Source organism: Lithobates pipiens, unplaced genomic scaffold (genome assembly GCF_037356315.1).
Source record: "Lithobates pipiens isolate NorthernLeopardFrog02 unplaced genomic scaffold, aLitPip1_a1.2 Scaffold_13, whole genome shotgun sequence".
Taxonomy (NCBI): domain Eukaryota; kingdom Metazoa; phylum Chordata; class Amphibia; order Anura; family Ranidae; genus Lithobates; species Lithobates pipiens.
The window spans coordinates 460,683,769-460,699,822 of NW_027507718.1; the positions used below are offsets into that span (position 1 = coordinate 460,683,769).

Here is a 16,054-nt window from a genome sequence, read left to right on the forward strand (position 1 = left end):
AACATAGGCCTCTGGTCATGTTTATTCCATTTAAAGGTAAATTCTTACTATTCTTACATAATTGGTAATGTGATCATTTCAGTGTATTAACCAAATAAGGGAGAGCCATAATCCTCTTCACACTGAGAGAAACTGTAAAGCACAGTCACTATAATGTACTAGTAAGCAAGAAACATATAATGAGCAAACATGACTTTTACCATGTATCACAGTGGGGTTTATTTACTAAAGCCAGAGAGTGCAAAATCAGTCTCACTTCTGCAGAGCAACTGATCAGCTTGCCATAACCGACCCCACCTTCCTCCCGGGAATCCCATTCCTGTAGAGCATATTCTGCAGTGTTTTTTGCAAGGTGGCAACTGCTGCCTCCAGCAAGGTAGTGGCATTGGTCGTTTATGGAAGAAGCCGCCAGTGTAAAAAGGATATCAGCTTATAACTTTAGCTTGTTCTATGAAGCTTTGGCAATAAAACCTGGAAGCTGATTGGTTTCTATGCAGAAGTGAGACTTTGCACTCTCCAGCTCTAGTAAATAAACTCCAGTGTGCCTAAATATCAATGCCAGCCATGAAAGAATGATTCCTATTAGGTTCTTAGCAAAACAAGAATTGAGGGTAAATCTTCCAGTGGAGACACTTGTTCCTGTGATGGCCACTCTCTAGAGTGGATTTGCAATACTCTAGAGAGATCTTTTTGCGTTTCCTATTGTGTTTAAAAACCAGGAAGAAAAAGGAATTCTCTCACAATGGAACACATATGGTAAAAAAATGGCAATGTTATCATTACCTGTTCTATCCAAAATGAAAAAAAAAACTTGAATTCCAATGCAAAAATCTCTGGATGGGAAGCGTGTATTACTGGTCTGATTTGTGTGTAAATTTCAGCTTGAGCTATTAAGTCCCGTAAACAGCAGTCTTTTTAGAACAAAGGAGCAAACAAGGCATTGCCAAATGTGAAAATAAGCCTTCCAATTCTATAAGAATGCAGCATTCATTAAAGGGCCATGGTCAACAAGCTTCAATGGCCAAGCATCTTTTTGACATGAGTTGAAAACACTTCTGAGATCGTTCAGACTTTATTACATGTGCATTTGACTTGCTTTAAGCTGTTTTTGCATTCCCTTATGCCCTGTACACACGGTCGGAATTTCTGATGGAAAATGTGCGATCAGATCGTGTTGTCGGAAAATCCGATCGTATGTGGGCTCCATCTAACTTTTTCAGCCGGAGTTTCCGACACACAAAGTTTTAGAGCAGGATCTAAAATTTTCCAACAACAAAATCCGATCTTTTAAATTCCAATCGTGTGTAGACAATTCCGATGAACAAAGTGCCACGCATGCTCAGAATAAATTAAGAGACCATTGCTATTGGCTACTGCCCCGTTTATAGTCCTGACGTACGTGCTGTATGTCACCTCGTTAAGAACGATGGGATTTTCCGACAACTTTGTCCGTGTGTATGCAAGACAAGTTTGGCTCAAAATCCGTCTGAAAAAAAACAATCGATTTTGTTGCTGGAATGTCTGACTGTGTGTACAGGGCATTAGACTTGTATAGAGAGTTCTGAAGCAAACAAAAGCACAGACCCACATAATATTTGCCTGTCCTGCCTTCCATGAACATGGCTCTTTTCTAGGACTACTCTTGCCAGCATAATCAACAATTAACACTTCTGGATGTTTCGGATGCTTGCGCCCCATTCTGCAAACTATTTTTTCACCCTGCAGCCATTACAGCATATTTCATCCCAGTGGAAAGAACTAGAGGGCAGTGGATCCATTTCTGCAATACAAGGGTGTCAAAGGGACACAGTAGGTGAAGTAAAAGATGACAGAACCACATTGAACAGCGAAGTACCCAGACATCCAAGAACCCAGAAGTGTCAGATTATGAATGATTATGAAGATTCTGCTTTAGGTCTGTAGAATAGAAAACTTTGGAGGAATTGTTATCTGAACAGGTGGTGATACTTTTCTTTTGTCAGGGTGTTTTTTATCATTTAAAAAAAAAAAAAAAAAATCACTTTTCATCTGAACCATAAAAATTGTACAGAACTATTACACATTTCCTGTAATATGTTTTTTTTTTTTTTCACAGGTGAGTTAAGGAGAGGATAGGCGTAATTAATCAATTTTTTTTTTTGGTTTGAAGTGTAGCAGAGTTTGAGTCTTCAAAGCTTATTTACTGTTGTTCCTCATCATGGTAATAAGGTCTTGCCCCCAACGAAAGCTGTGACAGTATTACAGCAATGCTGGTCTCTAGTAACCTTATTTGCAGTGTATAGGGAATGCACTCCAGAGAAGAAAACAAGGGAATTGAGCTGACAGCAGAACCCTGGCTGCCATGGTAGGCCAGAGGTGGAGATGATATCCCCAAGGATGTAATCCTGCTCTACTCCAGTCAAAAATACAAAAATATTTGTTTAGCACTGTTGGCACATATCCTTACAAAACTTGAGCATTCTACTTATTTTAATCCTGTTGCAGTCCCATCAATAATCATGTTTTAGTAATACAGTGGTGTGTTAATTTCATGTTAATTGCATATTTATTTCTAATTATAATTATTGTCATTCAGGAACATCAGCAACTGAAAAAATGCCACCCGTCCCCATTGTATTACCACCCAACATTCACCTTCAGATCCTCAGTTTTCCTGGCTGGAGTTATTCTTCAAACCACACAGAGCATATACACAACCTCTACAAAGGTATGTCTTCTACTAACCTGAAAGTGATCACCTGCATGATAAACACGGTAGTCACTGTTGTCTTTACAGCAAGCAAATGTTTAACACAGATCAGTATTCATTAGTGCACAACCTGCCGTATTATTGGGAACAGAGAGGAATTTTGTGTTTCATTAATTCGTTCTTCCCCATTGTTTGTATTGCAGGGTATTGGATGGTATGCAGGTATTGCAGGGTGTTTAAAACAATGTAAGAGAAAACAAGTTTGAATGAATTGGAGTGGCGATCTCATTCTTCCAGTACCCTGCAAACATTTACAGGGACTCTATGAAATACCATTGCTGGAAGAAACCTGCCTCCAAACTGGCCAGCTTAGGTGCTGCTTTGGAAGAGGCAGCATATACTATAGTCTATCTGCTCTCCACTCCAGAAAAGCTGCTTTGGCCCCTGTCTGAGATTGCTCTCACTTCTATATGGATACTCAAATACCTAAGGTTGTGGTGTAAGCACTGACCATCACCAGCCCTCTGACAAATAAGAGTCCCATTGTACAGGGGGTGACTGGTGGGAAGGGCTTGAAACCCAAATCAAGACGTCTCTGGTGCAGCACAAGTGGCTTTCCTGGAATAGGGTGGTAATGGCAGACAACCTGTGCAGTTTGGTACAGTCTTTATGTGGCACTTTCAGTTTCAGATGGAGTAGAGGACAGTTTTATTACAAAGGACAACTACACGTTGGCTTTATAAATCAATATTGCACTTAGCCTAGTACACTTATTATATCAACAATATAATGCTATGACTTTTTTTTTACATTTTCTAAGATTTTCTCATGGTCTTCCTTACATAACTTAAATGCTAAAATCAATTGTGGCTGAAATTGTTGCAGCATAGATCATTACTAACTGATCATCTAGGCTCCATTTGGTGGATGGAGTACTATCTAATAAACAGGAAGTACTGTCCTATGCTTTAAAAATCCCAGCATTTAACCACTTGCTTACGGGGCACTTATACCCTCTTCCAGCCCAGGCCAATTTCCAGCTTTCAGCACTCACTCTTTGAATGACAATTGCGTGGTCATGCTACACTGTACCCATATGACATTTTTTTTCCGCTCAAATAGAGCTTTCTTTTGGGTATTTAATTGCCACTGAGTTTTTTATTTTTTGCTAAACAAACAAAAAAGACTGAATATTTTGGAAAAAAAAGTGTTTTTCATATTTTGTTTAACCTTTTGCAAACAGGTCATTTTTCTTCACTGATGTGCGCTGAAGGATGGCACTGATGGGGGCGGCACTAATGGGTGACACAGAGGTAGCACGGAGAGGCCGCACTGATAGGTGGCACTGATGGACACTATTAGGGCGGCACTGATGGGCACTGTTGGGCGACACTTATAGGCGGCACTGATGATGAGGCACTGATGGGCACTGATAAGTGGCACATTCGGCACTAAGGGGAACGCTGTCCCTCTAACAAAAGCCACAGCTTCTTTTTCCTTCACTGACTGCATGAAGGAAGAAAAAAAGCAATAACCGGCATTTGTTTTTTTCCCTGATCAGCTGTAATTGGCTGACAACTGATCACATGGTAAAGGGCCTGCTGTGATTGTTCCTTTACCTGATCTATGATCACCCGAGTCTCCCGGACTCGGTGATCATGGAGCGCGCTGCCCAGGAAGCACGAGAATGGGAGAACATCTATGGATGCACTCCCGGCAATTTAGGCTCATGCTGTAGCTGTCTTTTGGACTATAGCGTGGGCGGCAAGTGGTTAAAGTATAATTAAAGGCAAAACTTGTTCTTTAGGTTTGGATCGAGTAGCAATGGATTAGAACACTTGTCATGCCCTGTACACACGGTCAGACTTTCCGACGGAAAATGTGCGATCGGACTGTGTTGTCAGAAATTTCGATCGTGTGTGGGCTCCATCAGACATTTTCCGTTGGAATTTCCGACACACAAAGTTTGAGATCTGGATCTAAAATTTTCTGACAACAAAATCTGATTGTTTAAATTCCAATCGTGTGCATACAATTTCCGAAGCACAAAGTGCCACGCATGCTCAGAATAAATTAAGAGACGAAAGCTATTGGCTACTGGCCTCTTTATAGTCCTGTCGTGCGTGGTTTACGCCCCCTCGTTCTGAACGATCAGATTTTCCAACAACTTTGTGCGACCATGTGTATGCAAGACAAGTTTGGGCCAAAATCCATCTGAAAAAATCAGATGGATTTTGTCGTCAGAATGTCTGACCGTGTGTACAGGGCATTAGTTGTTATCGCTATCTGTGCCACCTTTAGGGAGATTCACCCTCTCTATTTGTTCTGTTTACAACTAGCATTGAAAGTGAAAATAAAAATAAAATACCAAATTTTGGGTTGTCCCCAGAAATCTCTTGGGGACAGCTTTGGTGGCCCAAGGGATTCCCTTAATTTGCAGGGATTTCTTCTAACTTCCTGTCTTGGCAATGGGACAGGAAGTTAACGTAAATCTATGCACAGATGGCAAAAAATAAATCGATAATCAATAGAGTGTTATAACCCTCCCTTACTCTATCCAAAATGAAAAAAAAGTTGTGCATATACTTCTGTTTTAACTCTGGAAACTCGCTTCTCATTTTTATTGCAGCCTTTGTGCATGTTTGGAAGATTGCTGTCTTCCACTTGATAGTTAGGTGAGTGGGGGCATAAGAAGTGAAAGTAAGTATTTCCAATGGAGAGACAGCAACAAAAAAACACTTTCTTTTAGCAGAGGGGGTAATGGTTAGTCCTACAATCAGGTATTTATTGCTGCCACTGTCCCTTTTGAGAAGATGTTCCTTTTCTCTGGTTGTTGTCACCAGGACACAGTTTTTTTGCGGGAACCCGGAGGGAACATATTGACAGTGCCATTTTTTTTTTGCTAAGCAGGAGCATTTCTGCATGGTTGAAGAGGCATGATAGATGGATTTTATTGGGGATTTGTATGGTTTTTATAGTAATAAATGTTTTTTTTGATAGGACATGACTGATGGCAGTATTTGCTGTATGGTTTTGGTTGTTCTTGATATATAGCGTATTTATTTAATATATGCTGTAACTCTCCATAGCAGTCCATTAACAGTAGTTGTTTTTGGATTTTGGTCACCAAGAAAGCAACTGAAAAAAAAAAATCTCCCTAATGACGTACAGACAAGTAAAACTTCTGTCTCTTTGACCCGTTCTGTTAAATTAAAAAAAAAATTAAATTGATTACCGATTTCTCACTCAATTTTCTTTGAATACTCGCAGGTAATAGACAGAAAACTGCAGCAGATTTTCATCGAGTACTTCTCAGGATCCAGCACCTCTATGAGGCTGATGAAGACCCAGTTCTCTCCAAAGCAGCTAGCGTTAACCTCAAGGTGGGTTCCACTTCCTCACTACTGCAGGCTGTATCCTGTGGTTTCTGAACAGAAGTCTTTAACCCGAGACACAATAGCGTCTATATGTATGAGTGTGCTGATTGTACTGTATTTATGAGGACTCTGCTGTGTGAAATATGTAACATATTTTGACGAATCTGGATTTTTTTCCCCATGTGTCCTTTCACATGTTATGGATATGAGTGTTTCAGGACAGTGCATATTGAAGCGAGGAGGTCAGATTGTCAGCTCCTATATTTCCTGATGGGTTCAATTTTATGAGAAGTGGTCACCAAGTACAGAAGTTCACCTAGATAAAGTAACTTGTCTTTATCTGGTTTGAGAATGTTTTATTGCAGTGCAGATTTTTTTTTTTCTGCCTGCAGCTATGTTAAATAATCATCTAGTATAGAGCAATCTCTGGTCACAATTGCTGGTTTCCATTGTTGATTATCTAACAATTGTACAATTAATTTAAAGGATTAGTTCACCTTTACTTGCTTTTTCAGAAAACCTCTCTAGGGATTGCAGTGTTCTCAATACATTAACATGCTGTGCTCTGCTTGGAAATAAATGCTTGCTTTTTCAGATGCTCATATAATTGTCCGGCAGGACATACCCAGTGTTAGAAGGAGAGCTCCAGAAATTAATGAACAATCACTTTGTTCTCTACCCACACATGCACAGTCCACTCACTTTTGCAGTTCAGCATTCTGCATCGGTAGGGAACAAACCCAAGTGCTCATTCATCCAAAATTCTGTACATCCTGCTATCCAGAGGATGAAAGGGGAGAGCAATTGAATAAGTAGCATGAAAAGTAAGCATTCTTTTTACAAAAAAGAGGACTGGATATTTATTTAGGAGGACACTGTAATGCATAGGGAAGTTTTGGGGGAAAGTAAATAAAAGTGCACTAACTCCTAAATGCAGTGGTCTACAAACTTTCTAAACAAAGGCCAGTTTACAGTCTTTCGGACTTTGGGGTGCAGACTGTAGCCAGTGGGAGTAGAAAATGCTTCAGCATCAGTGGGAGTTAATTCTTCAAGCTGGTGGTCATTGAGAGTAAAAAGAAATATATAACACCTGTTCTCAGTAGAAGGAGGAATAGTGCACCATCATTGTTAGTGGGAGGAATAATGCCTCATTGTTGGTGCCAGTGGAATAGGGCCCCAAGACTGATGTCAGTTGGAAGGAATAGTGCCCTATTCCATTGTCAGTAGAAGAGACAGAGCCCTATTATTGGTTCCAGTGGGAGGAATAGAGCCCTATTGAAGGAATTATGCCCAACTGTTGGTGTTGTTGGGAGGAATAGTGCCCCATCTTTGGTGTTAATGGGAAGAAGTATGCCCCATTGCAGATAATCTGCATCCAGGACCAATCACTCTCATGTGATTGCCGCATGAGTGATTACATGCAAATGGGCATGATTACCTGCCAAATTTGTGCTCAGTAGAAGCCTCACATTGTTTTTAACGGGGCTGACTCCTACAGCTAATCACAGGAACCCTTGCTGGAGTTCTCTCATCTAATTAAAGTGCAGATGTGAATGCACTCTTACAACCACTCACCTAAATCCTGTTTTCTTTTTTTTTCTTTTTCTTTTTTTTTTTCTTTTTTTTTAAGGCTTTTCTTGTCCACTTAAAAATGTTCAAGACATCACATGGTTTTTCCTTGCAGGGGTTTTTCAGCATTTCTCTGCCACACATTCATTATTCATTAGACTCCTGGCTGTTATGGCAATCTCTACCTACCTCACTTATACGCCTAATGATACATAAAATAAGCAATGTTCGTACCTCACTTAAATGATTAATGATACATAAAATAAATGATTTAAAAACTTTTGTCTATATAAGAATCGACCCATAAGGTTGCCGCTATTACGGATATAATTAACCACTTCGCGCCCGCCCTATACCCAAAAGACGGCTACAGAGCGGACACTAACTGCCGGAAGGCCGTCCTTGGACGTCCTCCTGTTCGCACCCATCGGGGAAATTCTGTGTTGGCCGTTTCCCTCGGACACAGCCATTCAAAGATCGTGCTAAATGGCCAATCACAGCGGCCATTTAGCACTCGATCGGCCTGTCCAATGAGCGGTGATCTCATATGTAAACATATGAGATCATCTCTCATCGCCGGCTCCCCTCCTCACACAGAGACAGCGTGTGAGGAGGGAGAGATGAACCGCTGCAGCTGCAGCGTCTGTGACTGTGAGTACACACACAGTAAAAAACACACACACACACACACATACACAGTAAAACACACACACACACACAGTAAAACACACACACATGCCCACCTGTCCCCAGTGCCACCTATCAGTGCCATCTGTTCCCTGTGCCACCTATCAGTGCCATCTGTCCCCAGTGCCACCTGTCCGTGCCATGTGTCACCTGTCCGTGCCATGTGTCCCCAGTGCCACCTATTAATGCCACCTGTCCCCAGTGCCATCTAACAGTGTCATTTGTCCCCAGTACCACCTGTCCCCAGTGCCACCTATCCGTGCCACCTGTCCCCAGTGTCACCCGTCCCTAGTGCCACGTGTCCCCAGTGCCACCTGTCCCTAGTGCCACGTGTCAGTGTCGCTTGTCATCAGTGCCACCTGTCAGTGTCACGTGTTGTCAGTGTCACTTGTCATCAGTGCCACGTATTGGTGCCATCTGTCATCAGTGTCAGGTGTCATCAGTGCCACGTATTAATGGCATCTGTCAGTGCCATGTATTAGTGCCATCTGTCATCAGTGCCACGTATTAGTGGCATCTGTCATCAGTGTCACGTGTCATCAGTGCCACATATTAGTTCCATCTGTCATCGGTATCAAGTGTCATCAGTGCCATCTGTCATCAGTGTCACGTGCCATCTGTGCCACATATCAATGCCATCAGTGCCACGTCAGTGTCACGTGTCATTGTCCTGGTGCTCCAGGGCCTTCAAAAGTGTAATAGGTAGTCAACAAGTTAGATGTGTAATTTATGCTCCTAGAATACGTGATGGCTCTTCCTGCATGTTGGGCCTCTCTAAGTGTCCAGGCTGTGAAAAAGTCCCACACATGTGGTATCGTAATACTCAGGAGGGGTAGCAGAATGTATTTTGGGGCATTATTTGTGGTATACACATGCCACGTGAGAGAAATAACCTATTACAATGACAATTTTGTGGGAAAAAAAATTAAAAACAAAAAAATCTTCATTTTGCAAAGAATTGTGGGAAAAAATTACAACATCAAAAACCTCACCATGCATCTTAGTAAATACCTTGGAATGTCTACTTTCAAAAAACGGGTCATTTGGGGGATATTTGTACTTTCCTGGCTTGTTTGGGTCACAAGAAATGAGATAGGCCACCAGTACATCAGATGTGATCAATTTTTTATGATTCGCACCACAGCTTGTGGACTATCTAACTTTCACAAAGACCAAATAATATCCACTAATTTGGGTTATTTTTACCAAAGATATGTAGCAGTATAAATTGTTACCATGAAGAAAGATTATGAAGAAAAATTAATAATTTGCATAATTTTATCACAGAAACAAAGAAAATTCGTTTTTTTTTCAAAATTTTCGGTATTTTTTCATTTATAGCGCAAAAAATAAAAAATCCAGAGGTGATGAAATACCACCAAAAGAAAGCTCTATTTGTGGGAAAAAAAGGACACAAAATTCATTTGGGTACAGTGTTGCATGACTGAGTAATTGTCATTCAAAGTGTGAGAGCACTGAAAGCTGAAAATTGGTCTGGGCTGGAGGGGTGTTTAAGTGCCCAGTAGGCAAGTGGTTAAAATTAATGTTAACTGTGTGAAAAGAATAACAATTCTAGTGTCCACCACATTGACCAGGAGGGTTTCGGAATTGGTAGCCTTGTCCTGCAAGTCGCCTTATCTGGTCATCCACAGGGATAAGGTGGTGTTGCGTCCGCAACCATCCTTTCTACCAAAGGTGGTTTCGGCTTTTCATATCAGTGAGGACATTTTATTACCATCGTTGTGTTCTAAGCCGAAGCACCCCAAGGAGGTGGCACTTCACACTCTCAATGTGGTTAGGGCTATGAAGGTGTACTTGTGTGCCACAGCTCCCTTTTCGGAAGTCAGACTCACTGTTTGTGTCGGTGGCTGGTCCTAAGTAAGGCATGGCGGTCTCATCGGCCACCATTTCCAGGTGTAGTCCAAGCCTACACCTTGAAGGGGCAGGTGCCCCCTTTCCAGTCACGGCCCACTCTACAAGAGCAATCAGAATGTCTTGGGCCTTCCGACACTAGCGCTCAGGTGTGTAAGGCGGCGACCTGGTAGTCTGTCCATATGTTTACCAAGTTCTACAAGGTAGACGTCAGTGCATCGGCTGATGCTTGTTTTGGCCGCAAAGTTTTGCAGGCGACCGTGTAGTTGCAATTTAGTTTTTTCCTGTTTTTTCGATAAAAACGCAGTACTGTTTTTTGTTAATGCATTGTTGCATTACTTCCGCAATGTTGCGGTCTTGGGGATCACTCCTGTTGAGGATACCCAGTTATATGGTGGTGTTTTTCCCACACACTGCTGTTTTTTTGTGGGTTTAGTTTCACTAGTTCCCACTTGCCATGGTGGATGAGGTTTTATGCAGTTTTTTCCCACCCCTCGTTTGGCACTGCTTGAAGACGTCCTATTTAGTTACAGAGAGGAGCTGTGTCGGTCGGTGAATATAAGAAAAAATAGGATTTTTGTACTCACTGTAAAATCCTTTTCTCTGTAATTTACCGACCGACACAGCACCTACCCCTCCCTTTCTCTATGTTATACTGCTTGTTGACGTACTGAATCTGCTGGGAGCAGTGGGGAGGGTTGTTAGCACAGGGTCCGCCCCCCTTGGGTGGGACTAAAAGTTCTGTGTATTGTGTAACAATTTTGCTTAGTTCTCCTAGTGGCAGGCTAAACAACCGATTTTAGTTACAGAGAGGAGCTGCGTCGGTCGGTGAATTACAGAGAAAAGGATTTTACAGTGAGTACAAAAATCCTACCAACAAATTTTGAGAGCTGGATATAAAAATTTTCCGACAACATGATCTGATCGGACTTTGGCCGATCGTTTGTAGAGAATTTCCGATCGGACAAAGTGCCACGCATGCTCAGATCAAATTCCTAGACCAAAGCTATTGGCTACTAGCCTGAACATAGTCCCGTCGTAACTAAATAACATCATCACATTACGAACGATCGGATTTTCCGACAACTTTGTCCGACCATGTGTATGCAAAACCAGTCTCGGACAAAATCCGATGGATTTTGTCGTAGGAATGTCCGACCATGTGTACAAGGGCTTACACCTAGGTCACATGGTGAAGCGTGCAGAGTATATTTCAAAATCGTGTCTTGTGATCCTATATGGATTATGTTTACTGACTTTTTCAATGGGACTGGATAGACAGAATTGAGATGTGTGACCAAATACCCCACATATAAAATGTCCCTTCTTATCTAAAGTGGTACAGCATTTCAACAAACGGCTTTGTTTTAGACGACTGAGAATATTTGATGGCTACAAGTGGGGTTTCTACAACTGGATTAGTAGCTGGCTGTTTTGAAGCTATAGGGGCAATTTTTAAAGAACTCTTACCTTCCAGGAATTTATTGTTGTTGGTACATACCTTAAGTGTGGAGGATGTCTCCCTGAATTTAGACATACCCAAACCTGTTGCTTTGTTATCCACTCTATCTGAGAACTGAGCAAACGGCTCCTGGTAGCTGACAGATAATGGTTTCACTTTCTGCATCTTTCAGTCTTTTTCCCCAACTGATGAACGTCCTCCTGTAATCTTTGGTTTTCTGGTACTGATTGCTGGTGGATAGCCTCAGAATTTGGCATAGAAGCTTCTAAAGTACTGATGTCTCCTTTTGGTTATTTCTAGCGCTTCCTTTCATGGATGTGTTTTGCACTTTCAAATGTTCATACCGTTTAGCTAACCACCTGGCCGCAAAGCTTAGCAGCGTTTTTCCCATGCGCTTACTACAGCTTCTTCCAGTGAAGTTTAATTTCGCATCTTCTCCCATCAGAGAGACAGAAAATATTCCTTCTGCCTGGAGACTTTCCTCCATTAATGCCAGCATGGCCATTTCCTTTCCATGCCTTGCTGCTCTGCCTTCCTCTTCCTGTACCTCACAATCTACCTGTACTTCACATTTTACTGGGGTATTAGACTTGTTGTGTTGTGGCTCTCCCTTTTTGTCAGCCACCGAAAGGTGACAGTTCATGTCAGCCCCTGATCACTCTGCTGACAAGGACTAGGCAACTGCATAAGGCCCAAGTCCTGACAATTTCTCCTTTTCTCCCTGAAAATCACTGTCACCACTTGTTGGGGGTTGTGATGGTTTCTGCTTGTCCCTACGTTCAAGCATTGTTTGGAATGATTTCTCCTTAAATCCCATTGTAAAAACATTTATTTCCTCTGTTTTATTCGCTGACTCCAGCATCCATATACTACATGTATCTTTTTCATATGGACGTGTCATCTTTTTGTGGTGCACACAGTACAGATCTTACCATACTTTAAGTTTTAAATGTACCTTTCTTAGAAAACCTATTCCTAGTCTAACAATCCCAATCGCAAATATATTTTACCACCCAGGGCCCATATTTATCTATCATCTCTTCCCTTGGGGTCAGTTGGTAGGGTTTACCCCACTCACTCTTTCAAGCGATTCTATTACCCATCCTCACGGACGCTTGGAGAGAACTGAAGAAACAGCGGATGCTGTGAAACGCGTCTTCTGATTGGTCGTCGCATTACTTCCGGCTAATGGAGCTTATGTTCCACACTGAGGCGCACTTCTGGTTTCCGGCTCTCGGCTTTCCGGATGTTGTTTGAACTACACGCTGCTGGAATTATAGGGCTTACAGTGCTGCCAGTCCGAGGACTATGTCCAGAGTATTCATTGCTGCTCCAACCCTCCCAGGCAATAGGAGATTGTGGGGGCCCCAGGCAATTCGAGATTATGGGGCCACACAGTATACAATCACACAGTATACACATACATGTACACACAGTATACACAGACATGTTTCTATTGGCTGAGAAGGTACTGGAGAGGTGGGGCAGCTATAATCTTGGGATTTTTAGACCAAAAGGATGTTGGTAAGGGACATTTCAGAGACAGATGTAAACAAAACGCAGATTTTTACATACTGTCCCTGGTTTTACTGAGGCTGGCAACCCTGATGGGGCCCCCTAGTGGCTCGGGGCCCTCGGGCAGTGCCCGAGTGGCCCAATGGTCAGTCCACCCCTGGTGTCCTGTCATCTGCCTTGGGACCAAGCTCTTCCTCCTACGGACTGTGTAGTGACCCCGGATCCTATTACATTTACATGCCTGGTTACTACTTCCCTTTGTGAGTAGCCCTTTGGCTGTTTGTTATGTTACATTAAATGCATCTCTAAATACTGCACTGAGTCTAGTGCACCTTGCTTTTTTCCTATTAAGCTTTGACCCTGACCTGATTTCCCAACCTTTTTATAGTTTGCTCCTCCAGAGGTAGCTAGCAAACTTAGATAATCAAGAAAATATATGTCTGCTTGGATTACAGAAGGCAGTCAACTGAGGCACACTTATTTACAATATGATTTGTATCAGTTACAGTATAGCCAGTGTTCCCAGGTCTAATTACAAAGCTTACAATCCCCAGTTAGTAATTGCAAAGAAGAAAGACTCAAATTCAAGATCACTGTGTGATTTAGTCTCCGTTTCCCCTAGTGCGATTTGTCATTCGACACATAAAGTTACATTTCATTACAAGTCACAGCCCATTGATATTTTAATAGCACCTGTTCCAGTCTATGTGAATCAAAGCTGCAGCGACTCTGAAAGGATACCTGCACTACTCTGATGCGACTCTGGATGTGACTCCGACCCAGATCATACATTTGGATCAGTCGCCTTCAAAGCCACACCACAGTCGCACTAAAGTTGCACCTCAGTCTCAAAAGACGTCCCCCGAGAGGATGTCTTTTAAAGACGAAACACGTGTAGGGAGGTAGACCCCCTGACGTCATCGCGCTTCTCTCAGCGACAGGTGTTCGCTTGTTTTGTGACCGGCCTTTTTTTACCATGTTCGTTTCATCTTCATATATGTAAATGCAATATTTTTTATCTATTAAACATATTGTGTTACCATCTACACTATGGAGATCTTCTTTTTATTTTTTGGGAGCTTTGCTTGGTATTCTGGTTGTTAATCCATCCTTCAATCAGTTTGGAGTTGCGTCCAGGCTTCCTCCATTTCTAGTGATATGTTCGAACTCCGCAATATATACTGTATATATACATCTAATGGGTCATGGTAATTTAATTTGAAAGTCCTCAAATTGTGTGGGTCCTGCTGGCCACTAGCCTAGGGGGAGCAGATGTCCCCGGACACTGTCCCTGGACCAAGTCTGTCCCCAGTTTTGTCCCTGCTTTTGCAGGGCCGATTGGGGGCGGGTGCACCGTGAGCTGGGGTAGTGGGAGGGCGCTCAGGGTCTCTGCCCATTCGGGTGCCTGAGAGCGGGAGCGTCACCAGATTTCACAGAGTGGGGATCTCCCGCTTACCTGGCAGCCACTGTCATACGAAATCCCACCTCCTGCACTGACTCCTATGATAGAGAGCACACTGATGATGTCCATCATAGCATCATTGGTCCAGGAGGCGGGACTTCGTATGACTGCGGTCACGCTGGGTGTGCGGGAGATCTCCGCTCTGTGTAATCTGGCTGCTCTCCTCTCTAATCCCCATGCACTGAACAGACTGCATTGATGGGTACTGGTGAGGCTGAGCTGATGGGCACTGGTGAGTCTGAGCTGATGGGCACTGGTGAGGCTGAGCTGATGGGCACTGGTGAGGCTGAGCTGATGGGCACTGGTGAGGCTGAGCTGATGGACACTGGTGAGGCTGCGCTGATGGACACTGGTGAGGCTGAGCTGATGGGCACTGGTGATGGTGAGCTTATTCGATGGTTCCATGGGCCACTTGACTGGACTTGCCCTCCCCTGACCACAGTCATCTCTCTAATAAAAGCCTTGCACACGCCAGCATAATCAGAGTTGACCTAGGATTGGAGACTTGATCCCTTCAAAGCCTCTGGAGTCCAAGTCCCAAACTGGGCTTTACCAATCACTGAAAAAACTGAAATTCTCTGTGCAAGACATGAACCCTGGGTGACACAAAACCCCTTTCATACTGTGGCAGGGCATAGAACTGTCACAGTATGTATTTGTTTATGTATTAAATTTTTTTCATTGTCTCTTTTTATTTTTTTAATTTTTTTATGTTGTTTATTTTATTGCTTATGAAGTTATGCTTAGCATGTAGTCTGCATTTTTAGCTACTGCTACTGTATTCATGTGCTCTGTCGCATGATTCCAAAACTAAATTAAGATTACCCACTGAGAACACTTGTGCTTTGCCAGAAGAATCTTCTCTGACATCTGAATAGTGGGCTGTGACTGCTGCAGATACTCATCATCCTGACTTGTCATAGTAAGAAACAAACTCATTGTGAAAGTATCCTGATTGTGTAAGATCGTGAAAGTGCCTTTATTGTCTGCTAAGCCCAGTTTGGCACTTACCAGATACTGTAGGTGTAAACTATACACATCAGTTTAACTTTTGCTTTTATGGCATACCTGGGCCCCCGAAAATAGCAATCCAGATCGCCATCAAGGTCTAACGAGGCCCTTGACAACTACTGGGCCCACGAGGTTGTCGTATATGTGAACTGACGTTCAAACGGACTGTTCCTTTTACATATGGCAGTTTTATTTGTGTCCTTATGTCCTTATCTATATGCAGATTGTGCTCAAAGTAAACCTGCCACAGACATGGGCAAATTCAAACTGAGGATGCGAAGGACAAATACATAACTCAAAGTCAACGTCCATAAACACAGAAATAGTGAAGTCGATTCAGAGATATGGGCTTCCAAAGTTTTATGCAAATCCTTGACTTTTTCTATATGTCCCTTAAGCAGAACTCCAGG

General features: G+C 42.6%; 1 protein-coding gene across 1 annotated transcript in view; it reads left to right on the forward strand.

Annotated features, from left to right (window-relative positions):
- MAN2B2 (mannosidase alpha class 2B member 2) overlaps positions 1 to 16,054 on the forward strand; it is a 123,279-nt gene that overhangs the window by 89,778 nt on the left and 17,447 nt on the right. Inside the window, 3 exon segments of the mRNA XM_077477814.1 lie at positions 1 to 36; positions 2,576 to 2,707; positions 5,960 to 6,072. The exon segment at positions 1 to 36 is cut by the window's left edge and continues 157 nt beyond it. Coding sequence (XP_077333940.1) covers positions 1 to 36; positions 2,576 to 2,707; positions 5,960 to 6,072 — 281 coding nt within the window.